Source organism: Colossoma macropomum, unplaced genomic scaffold (genome assembly GCF_904425465.1).
Source record: "Colossoma macropomum unplaced genomic scaffold, Colossoma_macropomum, whole genome shotgun sequence".
In the NCBI taxonomy this organism is placed as follows: domain Eukaryota; kingdom Metazoa; phylum Chordata; class Actinopteri; order Characiformes; family Serrasalmidae; genus Colossoma; species Colossoma macropomum.
In genome coordinates, this window is record NW_023494803.1 from 27,785,047 (window position 1) to 27,801,306 (window position 16,260).

The 16,260-nt window shown below is 39.0% G+C and overlaps 2 protein-coding genes across 2 annotated transcripts in view; both read left to right on the forward strand.

Moving 5' to 3' along the window:
* The first annotated feature begins 2,473 nt into the window (after positions 1–2,473).
* Positions 2,474–5,529, forward strand: LOC118823193 (type-2 angiotensin II receptor). Its single transcript, XM_036592629.1, has 2 exons — positions 2,474–3,479; positions 5,489–5,529. The coding sequence occupies exons 1-2, from the start codon at positions 2,474–2,476 to the stop codon at positions 5,527–5,529; spliced, it is 1,047 nt and encodes a 348-aa protein (XP_036448522.1).
* Positions 5,439–16,260, forward strand: part of mapkbp1 (mitogen-activated protein kinase binding protein 1) — a 54,005-nt gene continuing 43,183 nt past the window's right edge. The window contains exons 1-2 of the mRNA XM_036593113.1: positions 5,439–6,002; positions 9,522–9,613. Of these exons, the coding sequence (XP_036449006.1) occupies positions 5,889–6,002; positions 9,522–9,613 (206 nt within the window). The 5' untranslated portion in view covers positions 5,439–5,888. The remainder of the gene's footprint in view (positions 6,003–9,521; positions 9,614–16,260) is intronic.

Genomic DNA, 16,260 nt, shown 5'->3' on the forward strand with positions numbered 1-16,260 from the left:
CTGAACGTATTTTTTGTGTGTAATCATGTCATATAATTTGTATACTGCGATCACAACTAGTAGATGAGTAGTAGTAGTAGATGGTTCTATAGGAAAATTTTAAGTTTTCAGTAGATTCAAGTATAAAAAGACAGACCTTCATAATGGAGCATGGATGTGATTAAGGAAGAATCAAAGGTACAGCAGATATTCATTTCTCCCCAAGTGTTTAGACTAACTGTAAACCAAGAAATAATACTTCAGACAAGTAGAAACAGACCAAGCTAGTCACCAGCAATAGCAACAAGAAACACTGTTCCACTGCAGCATTCAGTTGTTAATCAGTTTTACAGGGGTAGTTTGCAATGTTTCTTTGCCAGTAGTGCTGGTAAATATTTGAGGTTATCCTGCTCAGTTAGTGACAGTTGCTCTGCCATTAGCATTAGTTAGTTTAGAGTTCAGCTCGAGTTTAACCCTGAATGAGACGTGGGTTCTAACTTCACTGCTGTGTCCTTGGAAGCTGTGATTGTTACTGTGTTACTCGAAAATCACATCTGCCTCTAGATGTCACCATATCTGAGGTTTATCCTAGGTTCATCTCAAGACTGTTAGACATGATTTTACTGAGGTTAGGTTCACAATAATGTAATAAGGATGTTTTTGTATTTAGTATGTATTTTCAACAGTAATGCTTTTCAGACTTTAGGCAAGTTTTAATGAAAAGCACCTCAATGAAGCATGCCTAAATAAGTGGTGTTCAGTTTCTTTAAACAGAGCAATCAGGTTTAATTTAACATGTAAATGCAGATTAAACATTAAGTCCTTAAAGTGACCGGTTTACCTGAACCTGTGTTAAACTGAGACTAAACCACTGCTAAGCTAATGACAGCAATTGCATTTTAATGATCTAATGTAGGAGTCTGGAATACAGGCCTCACATCTCACTAAACTTTAAAAATGGACATCATAACACGTTCTAGACTTGTAGGAAACATTTGAAGAAATCTCTAATTAATTTTGAATGTTTAAGTACTTGTCCTAGGAGAATTGGGCCTTTAAGGGCATTAAAGGGCAAGACCTTTTGATTGCGTTTTGAGGCTTGCTTAGTGACCTGTGCAGTGAAGCTTCTCTTACTCAGTGAGTTTACACTTGAATACATCTGCTAATAGGAGTTCATAAACTTAAATTTACTCAAGATATAAACCACCACCTCGTAGTCTTTCCTACAGTAATGCAACACTGATAATGTAATGCAGTAATTCAAATTGTATGTAATATGAGTCTATCAACTTTAAAGCATAAACATTGTTTTTTATTTTTTATCTAACTGAAAGCACATTGCAAAGTGTCTTGAATTTTGAAAACAAACAAAAAAAGACACTGGCCTCTTTTAAGGTTGCATGCTTGTTTATTGTGTCCATAGTTTATATCTGGAAACAGACAAAATACACCCCCACCCCACACACACAATAAAAGGCACAATTTTACATGTGGTCTCAAAGCAATTGATGACCAATGTAGTTCTTATGAGTTTCTCGGTCGTTTCGTTATACTTTATAGTTTTCAAGTACAGTTTTAAAGATTCAGAATGTTTTTGTTATGCAAGTCAGTGTTCTAGAATAGATGAACAGTAACCTCTATATTTATTAAAATTTCTTCATTTACCAAAGTTAGTATTTACCAAATTTTCAGCTGGACTTGAATGGGTGAGTAGGAGTGAAAGTTAATATATGTAAATGTTAATAAATGTAAATGTTGTAAATAAACTGTTTCATTTTTGTATTTCTGGAGGAATGAATTGTGGTGTTGGTACTGACTTATTGACTTACTGAATTTATAAGCCTTTTCTTGAGTCTTGGCAAAATATGAATGATTTCAGGCTTCATGCTGAAGTCCAGAACCTGACTTTGTGGGGCTACTTAAAGGGTAGATGGAGAACTCCCAGCATCTCACTGAATAGAGAGAATCTTGACTTTATCTCTGTCACATTTGTTACACCCCTATAACTGAATGTGGAAAAATTTGTTTACCTCATATTACTTCAGGTCAGATGAGCAGTTCATTTAGCATTTGCAGCCAGCTCTTGGGAATTACACAAACAGGTTGCCATTTGGGGTCATTTAACTGCTGATATTTAAATAAATTGCCATTATGATCTCCTAAGAACAAGGAACCACTCCTATAGGGGGAGAAACAGGAGAAAGATGGGCTTATATAAAGCAGGTGGCAGCAGAGAGAATTCTAAAAGTCCAGTAGCCGCTTCTGAAAGTAAGTTGTAATATTTCCTAGTATTTTTGTTCAATTTATGGTGTGTTTCTGTTGACTGCAAATTAATTACTTATGTTTACTGATGTTTTTCAGTTATGAGCTATGAAATTATGTTAATCTATGCTAAATTTTAGTCCAGTTCAGGATTTTGCAAAGAGAATGGGTAGTCTGTGCTGACTGATATTTCTTTTTCCTTCTAATAAGGAATTCAAGAGACAAACGAGAAATGTCTGAAGTCAACAACAGTGCTTGGAATAATAACTGCTCCGACACTCACGACCTTGTCCTGCCTTTGATTCCATACAGTCACTGCCCCTACAACCGCAAATATGCTGTGAACTTTATTCCTCTTGTGCTTCACATGCTTTCAGTCATTGGCATCATTGGAAACCTAGGGAGCTTGTGGACCTGCCTGCGACCCTCCCAACCTTGGAGTATTGGTTCCATTGGTGTCCTGAACCTGGCCTTAGGTGATCTTGTCTATCTCGTCTCTGTAACACCTTTGGCTCTGTCCATGAGCGCAGACTACAACTGGAGAATGGGCCACATCCCCTGCATTCTCTTTAAGATCTTCTACTTTGTGGGTTTAACATCTAGCACCATGTTCATTTGCGCCATTAGTACTGATCGCTTCATGGCCATAGTCTTCCCACTGGAATCTAGAATGATCCGCACTACTTGGAACAGCGCGTTGGTTTCCCTGCTGCTCTGGGCCATCACTGCCCTCCTCATGTACCTCAGCTACCCCAACATCCTGTACTGGGTGAGGAGGAGTGGTGTCCACATTTGTGGAGCAGTGGTGATCTCCAGGTTCAAGACTACCAAAGCTGCATACAATGTTTTGTCATACTACTCTATCCAAGTTTCTGTGCCTCTGCTTCTCATCATTCCATCCTATGCAAAGATTATTGCCCGAATAAAACAGTCAAGACAGAAGTGGGGCCAAGCCAACTTGCAAGTTCAAGACAAGACCATCTGGCTGATCTCTGTTTTCATAGCCAATTTCCTGATTTGCTGGGTGCCAGGGCAGCTGCTGCACATTGTGGCATGCATACTCTTCTTCACTCTTAATGACTGTAATAACACTTGTTGGGTAGCGTGGGTAGTCAATCTGCTAATGGATACCTCTGAGTTGCTGTACTGTCTCAATGCATGCCTAGATCCCTTCATTTTCCATATGCACCAGGGCTGCATGGAGAAGATTCACAGGGCAATGGGTTGGTTGATTAGCTGTAGGCAAAAGTGGCTGCGGAAGGAGAAAAAACAGAAAACAGCTCCTCCTGTGGAACCTGTCAGTGTGGTCCAACTTCGAGGCAGTCAAGATAAACATATGGTTGTTCAATAAATATAGCAAAATCACTTGTAGGTTCACAGTGATCGATTTGTTGTTTGTACAGTATTGCACTTTATCCTGATCTACATTGTGTTGTGAATATAGTGTATCAAGAGGATGGGGGGAGAAAGTTGGGAATTGTTGCCTGTACCTGTATGAACCTTTTCAGTGTGATTCAGTGTCAAACTTTCTGTTGTGGCTTAATAAAATTACAGCCTCTGCTATATGGAAAAAATGCAGCTTTGACTTTTTGTATGGTGATGCTAGGCAGAGACGGGCACAAGTCAAAGCATCAGAATTTTATATCCATATAATGAAGATCCTCCTTGCTTTCTAGGGTCCACAAACACATACCTTACAGAACTATCTATAGGTGAGGTGCCCAGACTTTTTATCCACAAATGTTAATTGAGTGATAAACAACCAGTGTTTGTCTCTTTCTGTGCTTAATTCATTTTATGGTTGCTTTGCATTCTTTGTCTACTTAGCACTTAAACTGGTGAATGTGTACAATAAGATTGCTAGCTAATTTTTGTAGACCTGTTATTATTTATTTCTGCATGTTAGCACCTGGCATGTGTTATTTTGTTTAAATGGTTGCTCCCCCTTACTTGTTTGTATAATGCATTAAAGCATTAAAAAAAAAGCTTGGTTTAGAGTAACTTACCACATTTGGGCAACCCTGATCTACAGTAATACTATAAGATCTGTAGTTATAGTATGAGAAATCTATTTCTACAGATTTATATAGTGCTATTAATAATCTATATGTCGCCTTCTACAGTATTCCTGCACCTTCTTATAGTAAACTGTAATATTGTTGAAACCTTAGTTATTATAATTAGTTATTTGAATTATTTTTGTTTTCATATATATATATATATATATATATAGACTCAAAATTTTAAACAACTAACAGGGACAGTCTTTATTTACATTATGAACTATGTTTTACTTGTCATCATTACAACATTACAAGCCGTAATAATTACAACCTGTTTTCTTTCAAATTAAGGCTGCTAGCAACAGTTTGGACTTGTAGCTATTATTCTATAAAATTTGCCAAACGGGGGTAAGTTTTCTTTCTCCCCATTCATTTTACAGTTTCTAATTTGAAATGTTTGGCGTGTTGGGAAAAATCTGGTAGACGCTGGATGGCAGAGTTGTCCTCCAGTTAATTTACCATCCAAACAGATGCTGACTGACTGACCACTGTTGTCGGATTCAGCCGGCTAACTAGCATTAAACCACGGTAGCCACACTGTTCTCGGGTTTAGTTTTGTGACCTCCTCCAGCGATAGATAAATGGTCACCGGGAGTAAGTTATTAGCTAGCTAACAAACTATTTCGGCAAATGAGACTTATGCCTCCGCGGCCAGCGACACGGTAGCTAACGTTGCCAGATCACTGGATGAGTGTTGGCTAGGACGCTCGCTAGTTAGCTAAGGCTAACAAGCTAACTTTAATTTAACAGCTTTCTCAAGTGAAGCTCGGCTGCTGCATGAGCAGCTTTATAGCAGGCGTTCAGATGCTAGTCTGTAGGGAAGAAGCCGTTGATACAGTACAATGTGACCTGTAGCAAAAGCCGGTGAGTGCACAGCTTGCAAATCATGCGTTTTTTGTCATGAAGGAATCAGCTGTCGGCATTTTTAGCTAAACTTTACCCCAACAGTGACATAAACTACTATCAGAATGAACAGTTTTGTTTATTCTCTCGCTGCCTTTCCTTTCGCGTGAGCTTTGTAGCTGAGTTTAACTAAGCGAGGAAAACATTAGGCTAGTTCAATTCATTAGTAGTACGGCTGAAGCGGCGAACAGCTGGTTACTGAAGCTTAATCCTCATCGTCCCTCCTCCCGCATTCACCAACCAACCTCGTCTCTGTGTGTTTTTTTTTCGGTTGTGTGCAGGGGACATGACAGGGGGCATCTCCCCTAAGAAAAGACTGTGACGGGTTCACTGAGAAACTGCTGACTGCGGGAGAGTGAAACATGCTCAATTTCACCACCACATCCAGTGGAAATATTCCTCCCCCGGAGCGAAGCGGAGCTGACTGACTGATTGGAGCGGCTGGAGTGCGGAGAAGAAGAGGCGATTTCAGCCTTTTCGGAGCACGACCTCGGGGCTGTTCACTGTGTTTGCACGGTCGAGAGAAAATGAAGCAGCGGCGCCTTTATTTCTGTGGTCATGTAACGATTTTTTAAAAACGAGGCTAAAAAGGGGTCACACTTGTCGATCTTACACAGATCTGGCTAAGGTAGGTTAACGTTAACGCTAGTGACGTTAACATTCTCATGACACGAGCTCAAGATGACGGTGGAAAACTCTACAATTAAAAACCGGATTAAAAATCTCCTCCGGTCTCCTTCAATCAAGCTAAGGAAAAATAAAGGCGGAAACAACAAAGAAAGCCTAGGAAATAAGGTACGTAGTCTACTGTACATTACAGTAGGGAAGCATATGGTGTCCGTATTCGCCGGTAGCCTGGTTGTTTGCGGTCGAAAGCCATGTACATGACGGCTGCCTGGTGTGGGCAGTGTGGGCTATTTCACTCTTTATCGAAGTGTTCACTGAGGCTTTTTTATGTGTGTTTTTTAGGATTTACACAAGCACCATTAGGCAAGGTACTTCCACCCAGGATTGCCACTGGATCATAACAATGAAATTCTCTGTTAATGACAAGCTGCAGTAACCTATATTTGCCCGTTGGGTTCCTTTAACTCTTATCTGCTGCTAATGACGTGTAAAGCTATTAAATACCCAAACTGGTCAACTTTGCGTTCTGTAATAATGTTTAGCCAAGTCTTTCCCGGAGTGCTGAAGCATCAGATCGTTTTATCATTGGCGCAGCCTTTTATTGCACATACCATTTGTTCTTCCTAATGGCACTGGTTATACAAGTATAAGCACATCCTGTGTATTCTCATAGATGAATGCTTGAGCTTTTTTTTGCAGCATGGAAAAATGTCTGTTTTGGAATTCTATTCTGATACTTGCTATCAAAACTGACTTTGTTTAGTGTGTGCAACTGTTAATGCATGTAAGCAGCTAACTGAGCATTGCATTCCGTTCTGATTGTCTGTTTACTGCCGTAGACAAATGGTGACTGTACTTTCCTATTTAAGCCTGAGGGTGCCTGTGACTTAAGGATTGTTCATACTGTTAAGCCATCCAGAAACACTCATTCAAGTGTTGAACCCTGCTCTCCATTACAGACACTGCTAACTGCAGGAACTGACTGTAACACTTTCACAGAAACACAAGTGTATTTGCTGTACTCGACTACATTGGGTCAGCAAGTCTCAGGCAGCCTTATAAGTCCACTGTAAAATGTGCTCAACTCTATGTTACACAGTCCATGTTCATGCATGATCATCAATAAGCCCCTAATAACATCTTAAGTACAAATCTGTGCCATGTGAATCCGTTGAGCCGTTTTTGACTGACAAGCCACATTAAAATGCATAATTTATTGCCACGCAGAAGATTTTAAACAGTGTACCACTGCTTCATAAAAGACAACATTCAACTCCTGGCTAAAGGAACTGAAGATTCTCTCGGGGACAGAGCCAGACAAAGCGAGCTTGTGTGTGTGCGTGTGTGCATGCGAGGGGGTTCGTTCAGTAGTTCTAGACTGGGTTTTGTTTCCTGAGGCCCATGTGTTGTGCAGCATCAAAGGCATAACTGCTCCTCCCAGTTGCACAGTGCTTGCTGACCCTTGGCTTTAAATCTCTTTCTTTGCCTGTACATAGTACTGGAGTTGGAAAAAGATTTCTGGAAATGTCTGGTTGAAATGTAGCCTGCAGCTTTAAAACTCCTCAGCGATGACCTTTGCCTTGTTTCGAGGTACAAACAGCATGCATATGAAATTCCTCCATCATATTTCCACCATATTGCCTTTGTTCTCAAACTATATAGTCTGTGTTAGTCTTCTGTAAAACAATGGGGAACATTTGTAAACAGTTATTGTACTTCATGGATGGAGTACAGCGGTCTTTCATGACCGTTTCAGTGATGCTATACAGCCATACTTGGTATGGTAGAAGATGGGGCTGATTTATTATTTTATAATTGTGTAAACATGACTTTGGGAGCAGGTGACAATTTGAAGAAAATGTAAACATTATCTTTAATAAGTCATTGGGTCCAGCATTTACATTAGCTGTTTAACTGTGCTGCAACTTGTGCGCCATATTTAAACAGTGTTTCTCGCACATAGGTTATGTTTGTGCACTGTATACTGATGGCCAGCCAAGCATATTCTGTCCTGTTTTACTATATCCAATTTAATATTTTGTCCCATTTTACAAAGAGAAAATATTCCAAAGATAATATACTTTATTTTTTATGAATACACTGTGGGACACAATGTCACTGATGCAAAGCGTCACTCCTTATGTCTGTATTAATTTCCATGACTTAAACCTTGAGGTGCATGAGCTGCCTAACATCTCAAAGCAAAAACACAGGTGGTTTAATATCCACTTGATGCCTTAATCAAATACCTGAATAAGTAAACAAATGCTGTAGTGAGTTTGGATATCCATACATATATTCTAATAACCTGTAACCTAATGTAAAGCCTAAATGATCAGCTATTCAGGTTTGAGTATGTGTCTCATTGAAGGGACACTCTGGCCAAATAAAAAATATATACCTACTGTCCTCTTACAGCAGAGCTTGAAGTTTGATGACCCATTAAGGTTAGTTCTGTACCACTAATGCTAGTTTATTGTATTGTTTTAACCACTTATTCTCCAGTCCTTGAAGAACCTGAGTGGAGAAACACTATTGGCTGAGGTTTGTCTCATGTGACCAGGCACGGTTGGCACATATAGAAGAGTAGAAAACTAATCTGAGGGTTGTCCTCACTGAGGAGACCACTCACACACAAGGTCCTGCTCAACCCTATCAGGGTCCAGGGTCCTGGATTTCATAGACCTTTGGTTTTGAAATCAGTGAATTGCATTGCTTTACTGAAAATCAGAGCCAGACTATTGTAAAGAGAAACTTTTTGTTTAATGAATGGCATTAACATAGGATTGCACTGAAAAGAAAAATGTTCCCTGTGAAGAGACTGTTGAAAGCTAAAGGACCTGATGTAAGTGCATTTGTCCATCTTATTGCGTGCTGTAGTATACTACCAGGACAGTTGTTTGCTATTGTATGTTGTTTAATATCAAAAGGAACTTAATACCAATGCATTATTTTATATATGTTTGAATTAGCCCAGACTTCAAAGAGCAACGATAGAGAGTGTTTACTTGTAACCTAGCATTTGCCTTTTGCACTGGAGCTGCTTAACATAATGGAAATTCTTAACTCATCATTTCCATTTCAAATGACAGCACTGTTTTGGAGCAATAGTTACCAGTGGAACCCTTCTGGTCTGTAAAATCATGCTGGTCTTTTTAAGCTGTTTGTTGTACAGTGCAGTTATTCTGCAGGAGCTTTTTGAAAAGGAACCAACCCCAGTTAATTTGTAGCACATTGTCTCTCATCAGCTCCACATGCATCATCCTGGCACAGAGGCAAATTACACCCTTTCCTAGTCCGGCAGGCGAAATGATAGAAAATAATCTCCATAGTTCAGGCAAGAATGTTGCTGTCAGGTTTTATCAGTCTTTGTGGCATCTCTTTTTTGAGTCTTCTTGTCTGTTTGCTGTTGGTGTTGTCAGCTGATGTCCTGCACCTGTTATGCTAACAGTTGTTCACATGACAAAGTACCCGCCTCCTCTAGAGCTTTCCTTTCCATTTATCTAGAAATGATAGCAATATGTCAATGTGACGTGGAATGTGACATGGTGGTAATGTGTTTTTTTAATGTCTGTTTTGTTATCGAATTATCTTCTTTAACCGAGAAGAGCTTAACTAATTTCCACTGAACATTTTTTCTCCTTATCACGCTTGTTAATCTTTTATCTTTGTCTTGTCATTCCTCAGGTCACTCTTGAGAAGGTTTTGGGAATTACAACTGCAGGGAACCGTGCTTTGGCCTGTGACCCTCGCTCAGGTTTGGTCGCCTACCCAGCAGGGTGAGTCACGCAAGGAAAACTACATAGCAGCTCATGTGATGAATGCTGTGATAAAAAAAGTTGATGCTATGTGAGAAAGAAATCTCTTGCCTTCAGAGGTAGTTGTCATTCCCATTTCCGCAGAGCTTCATTCTCAGGAAAACTGCTTCTAACCATATTAACATGTTCCTCTGCAATATGCAGTATTGCTGAAATGCAGTAAGGAGTCTAATGAGTTTTCAAAGTGCTGTTTTGGATTCTAAACTCACTCTATCAAATTGATATGGATTGTAAAGAATGCAGCCTGAGGGGACAGAGTAGGAGGAAAATAAAGTGGAGATAGAAAGCCATCTCCCAGCACTCTGCTAACAGCTGTGCAGTCATGCAGGGAAATTAGGTGGGGTACAAACAGGAAATGCTGGGTCAGGAAAGAGGGTTTTATTCTCTGAGGTGTACATGGACTCAGAGTGTGTAGTCCAAACAGGTCTTCAGTAGGTGCGCTTGCCCGTCGGCTGTCATGCTGTGGCTTAACCCAGCGCTCCACAGGAAGGATCCTGCGTTTTCAACATCCTGTGGGTGCAACATTCTGTCACCAAAGCAGTTCTTCCCTTTAAAATAGACGCTTTGGGATCCTGGCCTTGACTTCAACTGCAGTTAAAATTATAGAGTGTATCTGTGTGGTCGGCCCATGCGTTTAAAGTTTGTCTTGCATAGTCAGCACCTGGCCTTCGGTTCAGTTTATGCTAAACCATACATTTCATAAAGTGCTGTATTCAGCTGTCAGCAGATCATTTTTTCATGTTTTGGCAAATGGCTAGAAATGGATTATGCTGGCTGCGATATTCCTGACATTTTGCTAATGTTCATGATTGCTAGGACCCTCCGCTCAGACATCACATGGTGCTCTTAATCAGATTAAGCTGTTAAGCTTTAGAACTCACTCCATGTGAACAACATTCCTCATTCTCTTCCACATGCTTTCTTGTCTTTTCTCAGTAGGGGATGTTTTTTTAGGAATGAAAGGAATGTACTGTACATTCACATTGGTACTGTTTCAAGAAGTTTGAAGCTGTTAACTGGGCGAAAAACACTTCATGTATTGTCACTGAGGTAGTGTTCTGTCAGGCTGATTGTCAAGCTCTCCTTATTCCTTCCGCTAGTCCGACACCTCATTCAGAGTGCACTTAAAGCATAAAATGGTTTGATATACAGTATGATGGCTTAAGATCGATAACCCAGCCCTCACAAGGGACCTCTTAAGTCAGCAGCTTGCAGATTATGCCAAGTTACCAGTTGGTGCAGACATCTGACCATGGGCTGCAATCAGCAGAGACTCAGCAGCTGTTAGTTTTAGGCTTTCCAACCCTTTCCCAGTGGAAGTTGAAGAGAGTTTCCTTCAGCACTTTCTTTTTTGAAAGCTGTCTTAACCACTGTGTTCAGTGTTGTTTCTGAGCTCCACTGTCACCATTACAAATGAAGTTTGTAACTTATTGTTGCAAATGGAAGGGCTGTCCATTTCATAACATCTGGCCCTTTGACATGATAAATGTTGGCCTTGGTTTCCAGGCCACTGTTAGGAAATAGTTTTTTCAGACTGTTTTCATAAGCCAAATGCAAATTACTTCATTATCTCCAGTATTAATTTTATCCAAACATTTGTTATCTATTTTAGCGGAGGTGAAAATGTTATCAGCCAAGTGCTTCCCTGTTTTACTGCTCAGGTTCCTTAGCAATGGAGCCTCAATCCAATCTGATTCCAGTCCATGCAAATCTACAGTGGTGATTTAGCTGATTGAAACTTCTTAGATATCTTAGATTGAGTTCATATGTTAGCCAACATGTCACACTGGCCACATAGGATGGTTCTGATAGGGTGGTGTAGGTCTGTGGTTTCAGCCAATGGACACATATCTTACGTTTCATTCAAGTGTATACTGAAAGTTCAAAGGTCCAGACAGAAGTGATTGATAATTCCCTTGAGTGAGTCTAGTCAGTAGTGGAAAATGAGCATTATCTCGATTCAGAAGGAGCAGCTAATTCCATTTGGATCCATCGTTCTTAATTAAATATGAAGTACTCAGTGGGGAGCTGTCCTTTTTTCCTGAAGTGCACCTAAATGAAAGGATGTGAAGGAGTGCTTGCTTGCTCAGGAGTGCTCTCATTCAGATTGATTGACCTCATTTGTAGCTGGAGTTTTTGTGAAGTTCTTTGCTTCTTAAAGGCTGTATTTGTGAAATGCCTCAACTGGGCTTTTGCTTATGATCATTTTCGCCAGCCTGTACAGTTTTGTACTTGAATTACAACAAGTCTCACTCAGATGCATGAATCCAGCATGGACATATTCATACTATTGTGGCACCTTTCAAACACAATGTCACCATTTACTCAAACAATACCCAAAACAATTTAACTGCTGTTTATGAGGAGGACAGAATTTGAGTAAAAAAGTCCATATTAGGAACTGCTGTGCAGTATTGTTTAACTCTCAGCCAGACTCAGTACTGTAATGTGCAATTGTGTAAAAAGTTCAGTCATGTACACGGCCAAGACAAACGGGACGAGCTGGATTCACACAGGCTCCGTGCGAAGTGACACTGATCTGTCAAACAGACACCCTGTTACCCAATGCGCTATGGAAGTCAATGGTCTTTATCAGTGCTCATCTGCTGAGAACTGAAGTTACAAAGTGAACTTTCTGGTTTTAAATAACTATCAGTTTACAGATTACATGAGTAATGCTAGCAATGTTAAAAATGTTCATGGTATCAAGGAAATACTCAAATACAGTGCTGTGCAAAAGACAGAGGCCACTCTTCATTTATTTAAGTGTCAGTGACATCGGCCATTATCTTCAAATCCATGTGTCACCCTAAGGAAAAAAAGAGAAAACATATATTTAACAGAAAATAACGCAAAACCCACAATAAATAAACATAATATCAAAATTAGTGTATCTGCCTGTGGATAGGAACACCTGTGTATTATTTCAGATATGGAGTAAAAGTTGAGCTTGATTTTCTCCTCTATCAAAGATGAAAGCTTTCGGTACTGTTTATCTTATGGGGAAAGTTTTGGTGGTCTACCAGGTCTTGCATGGTTGTTAGAAGCCCCAGTTTCTCTGTATCTTTGAATCATTTTTGGCGCTCTAGTTTTGGAATCTCCTGTTTTTTCACTTATTTCCTTCCCGATTACTTTTACAAATGGATTATCTAACCTCCTCATTAATATCTGCTGAAAAATGAATAATTTGTACTGAATGGGTGGTTAAATAAATAAATAAAATAAATAAAGGGTGGTCTCTGACTTTTGCACAGTAGTGTATGCTGTATTTTATAGATAAAACTTACCAAAATGAAAATAAAATAAAAGCTATTACAGTAACATACCATCCATGTGAATGTTTGAATAATGAACAAGCTGCCTGACAGTGTTTTACTTTTGTATAGATCTGCACAGAGAACATAAACAGTCTTCTGTATTAATCAAACATGCATGAAAATGTGTGTCAGGCTTTCTCTTGCTCGCTCTCTCTCTGTCTCACTCTCTCTCTCTCAGCGAGCACTGCAGCAAAGTGGGTCAGTAGAGCTGAGCGCAGAGCAGCTGATGAGGGAATGAGCGAGGGACATGATAATAGTGCAATAGCAAAGAAGTGGAAAGAAAACTATGAAAACAGAGGAAAAGAGGCTGGTAGGGACAGAATGCAGGCATGTATTGGGCCTAATTGCTGGTCAGCTGAATAAGCGGAAGAGGGTTTTTCCTGCAGTGTGTGTATTTAACAGTGCTGTTTTCCACTGCGTGGTCTGCATCTGTGCTGCAATGCAGCAGTCAGGACTCTGTGGAGCTTCAGCAGTGCAGACGTTATCCCCAGTGACCTCTTGCATTAGCGTTCTCTCCGAGCAGAGCAGCACAGTCCAGATGAGGTCTAAATGTAGATATTATGTGGAAAATGTTAGCCCTGTAAAAGGATGATTTAATATTTTCTGGTATTTTCTCTGGAAAAGCATGCCACATAAACTGCTCCCAGTGTGTCCGAGTATTAAAGAGAGCACAGTGCCAGTTCTGCCGAGCCTGGTGCTGAAGTGGTTTATCCTGCCAGCAGTGAGCTGAAGCTGCAGGATTGGGGTGTTGAGGCTCCGTCTGCTCATGCTGTTCCGTCCAGGATCAGCGGGATAGCCCTGCTAACAGCCAGATCAGGGGTTAGGCTCAGAGTTGGAAATTGATCCTCTACTGTGTATGTAGGGGGCGTGTGTGTGTGTGTGTGTGTGTGTGTCTGCGCAAGGCTTGACCACCTGTCTCTCTTGTTTATCCCACTTACCAGATGGTTTTATCTTACCAGTTATTGCTGCTCTTCATTAGCACATATAACAAATGCTCATGCTCGTAACAGTTGCAGATAACACACATGCATGTTGCAGATAACACATTTGCATGTTAGAGATGGGATTGAGGAAAACCTCCATTCATGATATCGGTGATCAAATTAATTGCGTTTTTTGGTATTATTGAAATAATTTGAAGCACGATGCTCAGCATTATAGTGATTATTAAAAACATTAAAAAACACAAAATATACACTAAATTATTATCACCATAGGACAGTAAGACAGTATTTCTGTACAGGTATTGTTTTGATAGAATTTTATATAGTGCTTAAACAGCTCTATATGACAAAGAAACAAAGAAAATATATATATTTATATAATAATATATATATAATATATATATATATATATATAATATAATAATAATAAAATATATTTATATATTTACAACCTACATGAAATTAAAGATGGAAATTGTCAAATAGAATTAAAACAAAAAAATGTATGGTAACAGTTTTTTGCAGGAAATGATGTCATTACGCAAAGAGCAAAAATCTCAATTATTCATTATCATTTAATGCATTTTCATTTTATCACTTGCAGCTTGTGCAGAAAGTAGATGGAAATGTGGCTACATTTTTGAAAAGTAGGTGTACATGTAGGGGTGGCGAGATGGCCAAAATATAACAGTACGATACATAATATGCATCACAATTTTTTTTTCTGAGATTTGATAAATTGAAACAGACAAAAAAATGCCAGTAGAGACATATAAAAAAAATACAATTAAAAACTGAAAACAATGATTGTTATTCAAGCTTTCACACACTGAACTGTCTTAAATCCAAGTAAACAAGAATACTATCCTCTCTTTGCAGCTGTTCAGTGTTCTTTATATTCAGATTATATCCACAATATGCTCAGAAAAGCATTTTGGGAGGTAATATAAAGGAATTTTCCACAGCAATGATAATATCATGCGTATCATCGGATTTCTGACCCTTTTGTGCATGGTTATCGTAATTATTGAAAGTCTTAAATGATATGATTTTAAGCTGAGTTTGATAATGTGATTTAAAACAGGTAACTGTCCCCAGTGCATAAAACAGTTTGCTGTAATTTTATGTTTAGTATGTGGGCAGTATCTGACCATCAGCTATCCACAATTCACTGGCCGAGCATTGATCTGCATGACTGTAGGCCAGTGTTTAGCAGTTTATGAATAATGTCCTGGATCTTTCTTGGATGGCAGAAAATTGATCGTTGACCAAATGAAGCCTAACCTCACACGAAATCCTGATAACCAACTGATAACTGAACTGAAGCTTTCTTAGTATGAACATACTACGAGACAAACCAATTTATTGTAAAAGACTTTTCTGCTTGGTATAGTAAAAGAAGAAGAGGATGGCCAGCAACATGATGGATGGATGAACCTTAAAGAACATAAAAGAGGAATTCCAAATTTTTTTAAAAAATGTTCTCCATAATGCAGTTGTTAAGTTGTAACTAAAGTCATTCAGAGTGGTTTGATGTGAAACGTGCTGTTTTAGAGATACTTACCCATTCAGAATTGTTCACCCTGGTGGGAGGAACCAGATGTTCATAGCGTTGCCTTTAATCAGGGTAATGTGTCTAAAAACTCACAGAAAGTTATTCAGTGAAATGGATATGAATACATTGACTGATGCCTGCGACATTGTTTTCTGATAGTTTTCACATAAGATTTTGGGTGACATTGTATTTTTATTTTTTTATTTTAAAGTCCGTTCATTGCAGGGAGGTATATGCAAGGCATTTAAGGCAAAATTATACCCAGAAAAAAACTTTATTATTTGTTTTAGGGTTTATCATTATTATACCGTTTTCAACATTACATATAAAAACTCAGATGACACATATTGGTTTACTCATTGTTTTTGGATAGTAAATAAAATGGCTATATTTGCACTGTAGCCATTGTAACCCCTGGTTCCCATCACTACCACTGTAAAGAAATCTGAGTCAATAAGTTTCTCTATAATGCACCATTTCACAACCACTCTGAATTACATGTCAGCGATTGAGCTGTGAAGAAATTTTGAAAAATCGGAATTCTGATTTAGGAAGCCTGAAGACCCAAACACAATACAGGATATTCTGGAGAAACACTATCCATATGGACATCAACCGACTTGACAGCACTTAATAATAATTTAAAAAACACTGATACATAGTGTAAAAATATCTACCACAGGTATTATTTTCATATACTTTTCATGTAACGCCAGCAAATCAACTACAGCTTGTAAAATAAACTACAAATATGTTTTGTCCGAGTTGTGCAGCCCTACAACCAAGACCAAA